General features: G+C 41.6%; 1 protein-coding gene across 1 annotated transcript in view; it reads left to right on the top strand.

Annotated features, from left to right (window-relative positions):
* Window positions 1-10,000, top strand: part of LOC143293023 (sodium- and chloride-dependent glycine transporter 2-like) — a 24,899-nt gene that overhangs the window by 11,347 nt on the left and 3,552 nt on the right. Inside the window, exons 7-12 of the mRNA XM_076603824.1 lie at window positions 310-413; window positions 1,307-1,431; window positions 2,500-2,612; window positions 6,286-6,423; window positions 8,583-8,682; window positions 9,757-9,857. Coding sequence (XP_076459939.1) covers window positions 310-413; window positions 1,307-1,431; window positions 2,500-2,612; window positions 6,286-6,423; window positions 8,583-8,682; window positions 9,757-9,857 — 681 coding nt within the window. The remainder of the gene's footprint in view (window positions 1-309; window positions 414-1,306; window positions 1,432-2,499; window positions 2,613-6,285; window positions 6,424-8,582; window positions 8,683-9,756; window positions 9,858-10,000) is intronic.

Genomic DNA, 10,000 nt, shown 5'->3' with positions numbered 1-10,000 from the left:
GATGATGATGAAAACTATGATTATCTTAATATTATAATGAAATCAACGATGATAATGATGGTGATAATGATAATGATGATTATAACAATATTACTACTACTGCTACTGCTGCCGCTGCTGCTACTACTACTATTACTACTACTACTGACTATGTGTGTGACTATGTGTGTATGTGTGTGTGGTGGGGGGGAGAGGGGGGCGTGTGTGTGGGTGCGTGTGTTTGTGTGTGCATGCGTGCGAGTGACCGTGTATGTGTGTGTGTGAGCGTGCGTGTGTGTGTGCGCGTGTGTGTGTGCGTGACATTTACAGGTGTGGGTTGAGGCGGCTATGCAAGTCATCTACTCGCTGGGCATCTGTACAGGGTCTCTGATCGCTATGGCCAGCTATAACCGCTTCAGCAACAACATCATTAGGTGATGATCATAAGACAAGATAAGATAAGATAAGATAAGATAAGACTAACTTTATTATCTCCATCTGGAGAAATTTGGTCAGGTGCATTATCACAACATAGACAAGGTAAACAACATGGGGACCATAACTGTAAAAGTCAACAACAGCTTTTACGAATATTACGAAGATACAAATGTAAAAATAGATCACATACACCGTTTCATACATACATCCACACACTGCAGGTAATAACTAGTATTCTTAAAGTAAAAACAGAAAGAATTGAGAAATATTATTTGAATATAATTATAAACATAGCCTACTATACTCACTATACTCACTATAATCATCATCATCATATTCTCATCTCATCATCATCACCATCATCATCATAATCATCATCATGATTCTGATCATTATCATCATCATCATCTTCTTCTTCTTCATTCGTGGGCTGCAACTCCCACGTTCACTCGTATGTACACGAGTGGTAATTTATGTGTATGACCGTTTTTACCACGCCTTGTAGGCAGCAATACTCCGTTTTCGGGGGTGTGCATGCTGGATTTTTTTTCTTGTTTACTTTCACTGGCTGTTTTATTTATTCATTTAATTTATTTATTTATGTTTTTATTTGTTCTCTTTTTTTTCCTTCTCTCAGTACAACAGAACTTAAAAATCTGCTAGTGTGTGTGTGTGTGTGTGTGTGTGTGTGTGTGTGTGTGTGTGTGTGTGTGTGTGTGTATGCTTGTGTGTGTTTGCTCACGTGCGCTGGTGCGCTTGCGTGCATTTGTGCGTGCGTTATGTGTGTGTGTGTGTGCGTGCGCTTGCGTGCGTGCGATGGTGTGTGTGTATGTATATGTGTGTGTGTGTGTGTGTGTGTGTGTGTGTGTCCGTCCGTATGTCCCTACAGAGACGCTGTCCTTATCCCTGTGATTGACACAGCGAGCAGTTTGTATGCCGGTTTTTTGGTGTTCGCCACTTTGGGACATTTGTCTCACGTCACAGGCAGCACCCTGAAAAACGTCATCAGGGAAGGTATGACGTCATCTCTCTCTCTCTCTCTCTCTCTCTCTCTCTCTCTCTCTCTCTCTCAGTGTGTGTGTGTGTGTGTGTGTGTGTGTGTTTGGTGGAAAGGGTGTGTGCATATGTATGGATATGAATGTGTGAATGCGTTCGTTTTATTACTTTTTACGATGTTAATGATGATGATGATGATGGTGATTATTCTTGGTCTTAGTAGCAGTAGATGTAGCAGTGTTAAGAAAATGATTCTTGTTGTGTCGTTATCGTTAATGTTGTTATTGTTATTGTTCTTGTTGTCACAAGGACAGATTGGAAGACTGGACGATGCCTAAAATCTTTATCCTTGAGTAATAAAGTTTTTGAATCTCTCTCTCTCTCTCTCTCTCTCTCTCTCTCTCTCTCTCTCTCTCTCTCTCTCTCTCTCTCTCTTTCACGTGTAAGTGGTTTAGTTTGCAAGTGGCTCTCGTTTCAAACCAAACCAAACGAACGAACAAATAGTTACAACAGCAAAAATACAGAGAAATGCCATTGGTTGTTATCTCGTTAAAAAAAAACCTTGTTTTGAACAGTAGTTGCGCATACCATGTAGCACATCATCATCGTCATTGTATCATCATCATCCTCATCGTCATCGTCGTCGTCATCCTCCTCCTCCTCATCATCATCACCATCGTAATTATCATCGTCATCCTCCTCTTCTTCTCCTTTTCTTTCCGCCTAGGTCTTTATTCTTCTATTTTTTTTCTCCTCTGTCTCTCCATCAACCGCCCTCTCCACTTCTCCTCCTCCTCCTCCTCCTCCTCCTTCTTCTTCTTCATATCCCCCTCTTCTTCTACTTCTCCTCCTCCTCCTCCCTCTTCTTCTCTTTCTTCTTCTTATTCCCATCCTCCTTCTTCTTCTTCTTTTCCTTCGTCTCTTTCTCCTCCTCTTCATCCCTCTTCTTTTCTTTTTTCTTCTTCTCCTCCTCCTCCTTCTACTTCTCCTCCTCCTCCCTCACCTCCTCCTCCTTCTTCTTCTTCTCCAACAGTATCGTTTGATTTCTCATTGCATATTCTCATGCCGTCACTCTCTGTCACACAGGTCCAGAGCTGGCCTTCATCGTGTTCCCCGAAGTCATAGCGCGGGTGCCTGTGTCGCCCCTGTGGGCCGTGTTCTTCTTCACCATGCTCTGCCTTCTAGGTCTCAGCTCTCAGGTAGGTATGTTCTTCTCCTCCTCCTCCTCCCCCTCGCCCCCTTCTCCTCCTCCCCGTCCTCCTCCTCCTCCTCCTACTCATCCTTCTTCTTCGTTCGTGGGCTGCAACTCCCACGTTCACTCGTATGTACGCGAGTGGGCTTATACGTGTATGACCATTTTCACCCTGTCATGAAGGCAGCCATACTCCGTTTTCGGAGGTGTGCATGCTGGGTATATTCTTGTTTCCATAACCCAACCGAACGCTGACATAGATTACAGGATCTTTAACGTGCGTATTTGATCTTCTGCTTGCGTATACACGCGAAGGGTATATACCTGTACTCTTATATTTGTATGTTTATTAAACCTTTTTTAAAATATAGCTTTTGGTAGGCCCTCGAAGCCTTACCAGTACGGGCGCAATAGCCGAGTGGTTAATGCGTTGGACTTTCTATCTGAGGGTCCCGGGTTCGATTCATGTTATATTCTACATGGAATATTGAATTGACGAACGTCGACCTGCGATTTTCAACAAATTCAGGACTGCCTATGAATTTTAAAATGCTTATGAATACTTTGGAAGAAACCAGTCCAGTTGTTGACTGTGTGCACTTCTGATATGAAACTCTTTGATACTGTACAATATACAAAACATTGGTGTTGATAATCACATGGGCTGAGAGATTGTTTTTTTGTGTTTTTTTTGTGGGGCCTCCAACCTCCTCTTTTTTCCCACTTTTTTTTTTGTGTGATGGGGCTAATAATGCAGCAGTTCACAAGTGTCACACTTTTGCTTTTAAAACGGCTAGAGCAGCCGTGGATTTTCTACTCATAACCTCGACAGTGGTCGGCCTACATCTCTTTGAGAGTCAACCTATGTTTGGACTTATTAACTCACTCAGTACGGCCAGTCCTCTCTTCTCCTCTACACAGACCCTTCAGATGTCCAGTGGGTGTCTGAATGACCCAACCTTTAGCTTCCGTCGTCAGAATTGTGGTATTCTTTGTCAACATTCACCTCTTCAGTATAAGAGCCTTCCGCTTGCAATATTTTGATGATGGTAATTGGCGTGAAACGCTGTTAACGTCGTCTCTTTCGCCGTTCGTATGGAGAGAGTTAACTTACTCCGGACGAATAGTTTTCTCCCTTGATTTCCCCTGCAGACGACCTATTTGTTTGGGTTAGGAAAAAAAATCACAAAAAATACAAAACACAAAGTAACTGAATGAAACTCCCTGTACTTGACCCACTGATCCCTCTTCTCATGTCGTGTGTACACCCAACCCCTCTCCCTCTCTTCACAGCCCTCAGAAGCTGAGTCACTGTGAATACCTTCTTGCTGGTAGCTTTCTTCACTACAGATACTTTATTCAACGTCGTCATCATCCTTGTCGATGTCGAAACCTTCAGTATGAAGCATTTCAATCACTTCAGCAGCAGTAAAAAGCCGCTGTCGTGATCTAGTTTGCTCCAAAAATTTCCGCTTGTATCGCCTGCGACGCCATTTTCGATACGTATGCAGATTAACTCTCTCCATACGAACGACGAAAGAGACGACGTTAACAGCGTTTCACCCCAGTTACCATCATCAAAATATTACAAGCGGAAGGCTCTTATACTGAAGAGGTGAATGTTGACAAAGAATACCACAATTCTGACGACGGAAGCTAAAGGTTGGGTCATTCAGACACCCACTGGACATCCGAGGGGTCTGTGTAGAGGAGAAGAGAGGACTGGCCGTAGTGAGTGAGTTAACTTGTCGTGTGGGGTACCAAGGTCAACGGCTGGCCAGCGAGTGTATGGTAACGGAAACCTCACGAAGGAACTTTCCATTCGACCCTGAGACGTTCGCAAATGCTCGGTGTAGCTGCGATTTTTATGCTACCCCATGAGGAAAACGTGGACAAAATTTTAATTGTCGAAACCGCTATAATAGCGTTCCGTCGTCCGGAGTGAGTGTTAAACAAGGAATAGGTGCTGCCAATATCTATTTCCCTATCACTCTACAGAGTTTTATTGAAAAGAGAGTACCAGTATCAGTATCAGTAGCTCAAGGAGGTGTCACTGCGTTCGGTCAAATCCATATACGCTACACCACTTCTGCCAAGCAGATGCCTGGCCAGCAGCGTAAGCCAACGCGCTTAGTCTGGCCTTGAGAAAAAAAGATAAATAAATTAATTAATTAATTAATTAAAAATAAAATAAAATAAATAAAATAAAATATAAAGTAGCAAAAATAAAGATAAAAATCAAATTAATTATTTAAAAAAAATATAAAATAAATAAATAGATGTATTGAAGAGAACACGTACAGTTGTGACATAGGACCTGAGTGTTAACAATATTCTTTTGAACCGTATGGTCTTAACCAGGGAGTATGTGTGGCCATTGTTTAAAGAAAAAAAAGAGCACAATACCTTAACATTTGTATTAGTTACATGACATATATAACATTTTCATATACCTCCATTTGGTTCCTTGAAATGAACATGTCTTGCTTTAGTAACCTGACAATTAAGCATATATATATATATATATATATATATATATATATATATATATATATATATATATATATATATAATTTTTTTATACTGTAGCTTGATGAAGCCTTATGTACACGAAAGTGTGTCTTCACAAGTGACTGAGAACGTCGATGTTTTTGACTTTTTCCATTCATTGTCATTTGTTTCGCTTGTCAGTTTAACGACTTCTCTTATGAAGTCCTTTAAGTAATTTCCTGTAATTGTATATAGATTTTTTTTTTTTTTCAGATTTCACCCTCATTTGCCCAGTTTCCCTCAACCCTCCATTTATTCACATCTCCCACCCCTTCTGACCGATAATACTCAGATGTATTCATAAACACTTTTAACAAAAAGTATTCAATCACCGATATGTTTGACGGGACATTAAACAAAATTCCTCCTCCTTGAGGCACGTAGAGATCATCATATGGGGAGTTTGCGCCGTATAAGTACAATGCATTACCATTATAAGAATAAGAATAAGAATAACTTTATTATCTCCAACTGGAGAAATTTGGTCAGGTGCATTATCACAACATAGACAAGTAAACAACATGGGGACCATAACTGTAAAAGTCAACAACAGCTTTTACGAATATTACAAAGACACATGTAAAAAAAAAAAAAAAAAAAAAAAAAATATATATATATATATATATATATATATATATCACATGCACCGTTTCATACATGCATCCACACACTACAGGTAGTAACTTGTATTCTTGATGTAAAAACAGAAAGAATTAAGAAACGTTATTTTGAATATAATTATAAGCATAGCCTACTATATTGCGCATTGATTACAATAGACAGATAAGATAAGAATAAAGATAAATTGCGGGAAACCACAACCAGATAATCAGCACACGCCCGCACCCACCCACCCCCCACCCACCCCACACACGCGGTTTACTTGATTAAACAAGAGTAATAAACATATGTTCTCAAATAAAAAAGCATTTCACATATTCGCTTTTAAAACATTGCAATGAATTATTACCTCGTAATTATTAACAGAAATACATTTAGAACATGGACGTTAGCATTAGACATATTCCATTGTACATTCATCCTGCATATTGCATCACTATGATTGTCTTGTCTTGTCTTGTCTTGTCTTGTCTTGGTAAAACCTGTAAACTGATTGCTTTTGGCGACAGTTTGTGGCAGTGGAGACCTTCGTCTCTGCCATCCTGGATGAGTTCTGGAGCTTTTTCAAGACCGGTAAGCGAGCCCTGGTGTTCCGAGCCTGTGTGTGCGGGGGGGCCTTCCTTCTGGGATTGCCTATGGTCACCAGGGTGAGTCAAAAGGCGAAACTTATTATTGATATCAGATGTTACACTTTGTGGGGTTTCTTTGTTGTTGTTGTTGTTGTTTCTATTACTAGAAAACGTGCATGTGTGGGTTTCTTCAGAATTGAGTGAGTGAGCGTGTGTATGCGTGCGTAGATGTGTGCGCAATGACAATGTAAGTAATTGAGTGAGTGAGGGAGTGAGTGAGTGTTTCTCTGTCACAGGAAGTAATGACAATGACAATGTAAGTAATTGAGTGAGTGAGTTAGTGAGTGAGACAGAGTGACAATGTAAGTAATTGAGTGAGTGAGTGAGTGAGTGAGTGAGACAGGGTGAGTGTTTCTGTTTCAGGAAGTAATGACAATGACAATGTAAGTAATTGAGTGAGTGAGTGAGTGAGTGAGTGAGTGAGTGAGTGTTTCTCTGTCTCAGGAAGTAATGACAATGACAATGTAAGTAATTGAGTGAGTGAGTGAGTGAGTGAGTGAGTGAGTGAGTGAGTGAGACAGGGTGAGTGTTTCTGTTTCAGGAAGTAATGACAATGACAATGTAAGTAATTGAGTGAGTGAGTGAGTGAGACAAAGTGAGTGTTTCTCTTTCAGGAAGTAATGACAATGTAAGTAATTGAGTGAGTGAGTGAGTGAGTGAGTGAGTGAGTGTTTCTCTGTCTCAGGAAGTAATGACAATGACAATGTAAGTAATTGATTGAGTGAGTGAGTGAGTGAGTGAGTGTTTCTCTGTCTCAGGAAGTAATGACAATGACAATGTAAGTAATTGATTGAGTGAGTGAGTGAGTGAGTGAGTGAGACAGGGTGAGTGTTTCTCTGTCTCAGGAAGTGATGACAATGACAATGACAATTATTCTCGTCATGTCCATTCAGCAGTGGAGACCTTTACGGACACAGGGACATTACAAAACAATCGTGAGCACAATTCTGGAAACTACTAGGCACACTGCATCCCTCACCGCCATCTCACCTCCTCCGCCTCTCCACACAGACACATCCATTAATTTTGCCTGCTAGCAAAACATGCATGTACGCGTAGGCACAATATGCAAGTGAGTAAGCGAGCGAGCGAGCAAGTAGCTACGTAACTAGGTACATAAAGAATAAATAATGTTAATCAAAATAGACACGACTGAACAACAACAACACACACACACACACACACACACACACACACACACATACATATATATATATATAAAATTATATAACGTAACTAACTAGGTACATAGAGAATACACAAAATTAATCAAAACAGACATGCCTGAACAAAACAAAACAAAACAAAACAAAAAACAACAACAACAAAACAAAAAAACAAACAAAAAAACAAGAAACAAACAAACAAACAAACAAACCAAAAACTATGACAGTAATTGGAAATTAACAAAAAAAATTGGAGTGGAGTGATGGCCTAGAGGTAACGCGTCCGCCTAGGAAGCGAGAGAATCTGAGCGCGTTGGTTCGAATCACGGCTCAGCCGCCGATATTTTCTCCCCCTCCACTAGACCTTGAGTGGTGGTCTGGACGCTAGTCTTTCGGATGAGACGAGAAACCGAGGCCCCGTGTGCAGCATGCACTTAGCGCACGTAAAAGAACCCACGTGAACAAAAGGGTGGTTCCTGGCAAAATTCTGTAGAAAAATCCACTTCGATAGGAAAAACAAAATCAAACTGCACGCAGGAAAAAAAGAAAAAAAAAGGGTGGCGCTGTAGTGTAGCGACGCGCTCTCCCTGGGGAGAGCAGCCCGAATTTCACACAGAGAAATCTGTTGTGATAAAAAGAAATACAAATACAATACAAATACGATACAATGTGGCTTGGAGATGAAATGATTAACAGATAGTAAAGAGTGGTAACTCTCTCCATTCACACAACTTCAAGTCAGTGCTGCTTACGCTACCGATTCAGCTAAGCACACAGGGAAATAAAAGGTACATTGGAACAAACCCAGACACTTCCTATCACAAGGTACACAACTTCAAGTCAGTGCTGCTTACGCTACCGATTCAGCTAGCACTCAGGGAAATAAAAGGTACATTGGAACAAACCCAGACACTTCTTACACAACTTCAGGTCAGTGCTGCTTACGCTACCGATTCAGCTAGCACACAGGTAAATAATTATTATGAAGAAGGCTCCTTGACTGTTTGACAGAGTGGCCCATGGCTTGTGGATGTCATCAACACTGCTCTCTTCGGAATTCCCGTCTGCAACAGCGCTCTCTTTGAGCTACTGGTGGTGGGCGTCATCTATGGTCAGTGTGTGTGTGTGTGTGTGTGTGTGTGTGTGTGTGTGTGTGTGTGTGTTTCAGTGTGTGTGTGTGTGTGTGTTTCAGTGTGTGTGTGTGTGTGTGTGTGTGTGTGTGTGTGTGTGTGTGTGTGTGTGTGTGTGTGTGTGTGTGTGTGTGTGTTTCAGTGTGTGTGTGTGTGTGTGTGTGTGTGTGTGTGTGTGTGTGTGTTTCAGTGTGTGTGTGTGTGTGTGTGTGTGTGTGTTTCAGTGTGTGTGTGTGTGTGTTGTGTGTGTGTGTGTGTGTGTGTGTTTCAGTGTGTGTGTGTGTGTGTGTGTGTGTGTGTTTGTTTCAGTGTGTGTGTGTGTGTTCAGTGTGTGTGTGTGTGTGTGTGTGTGTGTGTGTGTGTGTGTGTGTGTGTGTGTGTGTTTCAGTGTGTGTGTGTGTGTGTGTGTGTGTGTTTGTTTGTTTCAGTGTGTGTGTGTGTGTGTGTGTGTGTGTGTGTGTGTGTGTGTGTGTTTCAGTGTATGTGTGTGTTTCAGTGTGTGTGTGTGTGTGTGTGTGTGTGTGTGTGTGTGTGTGTGTGTGTGTTTCAGTGTGTGTGTGTGTGTGTGTGTGCGTGTGTGTGTTTCAGTGTGTGTGTGTGTGCGTGTGTCTGTGTGTGTGTGTTTCAGTCTGTGTGTGTGTGTGTGTGTGTGTGTGTGTGTGTCTGTCTATCTGTCTATCTGTCTCTGTCTCTCTGTCTCTCTCTGTTTCTGTCTCTCTCTCTGTGTGTCTCCGTCTCTGCCCCTCTCTCTCTGTCTCTCTGTCTCTCTCTCTGTCTCCGTCTGTCTCTGTCTGTCTCTGTCTCTGTTATTATCATCATCATCATCATATTTATCATCATCATCATCATCATTCTTGCTATGATGATGATGATGATGATGAAGATGAGGATGATGATGATGATCATTGTTGTTGTTGCTATCATCATCACCATCATCATCATCATCATCATCACTATCATCACCTATTATGAGACGTGTCTCCTTGACACTGACTGACACTGCTGTGTGATTTGTGTTCCGCTCCTTTCCGTTCCGTTCCTCTCGTCTCGTGCAGGCGTGGAGCATTTCCTGGAGGATGTGCAATGTATGGTGGGCCAGAAACCTGGACTGTACTTCAAAGCCTGCTGGATGGTCATCTCCCCTCTCATGCTGGTGGTCAGTGTGCCAGGGCCCGTGGACCTAAGATAAGATAAGATAAGATAAGATAAGAAGATAAGAATAACTTTATTATCTCCAACTGGAGAAATTTGGTCAGGTGCATTATCACAACATAGACAAGTAAACAACATGGGGACCAT

This window comes from Babylonia areolata, chromosome 18 (genome assembly GCF_041734735.1).
Source record: "Babylonia areolata isolate BAREFJ2019XMU chromosome 18, ASM4173473v1, whole genome shotgun sequence".
Classification (NCBI taxonomy): domain Eukaryota; kingdom Metazoa; phylum Mollusca; class Gastropoda; order Neogastropoda; family Buccinidae; genus Babylonia; species Babylonia areolata.
This window is presented reverse-complemented; position numbering and strand designations above follow the sequence as displayed.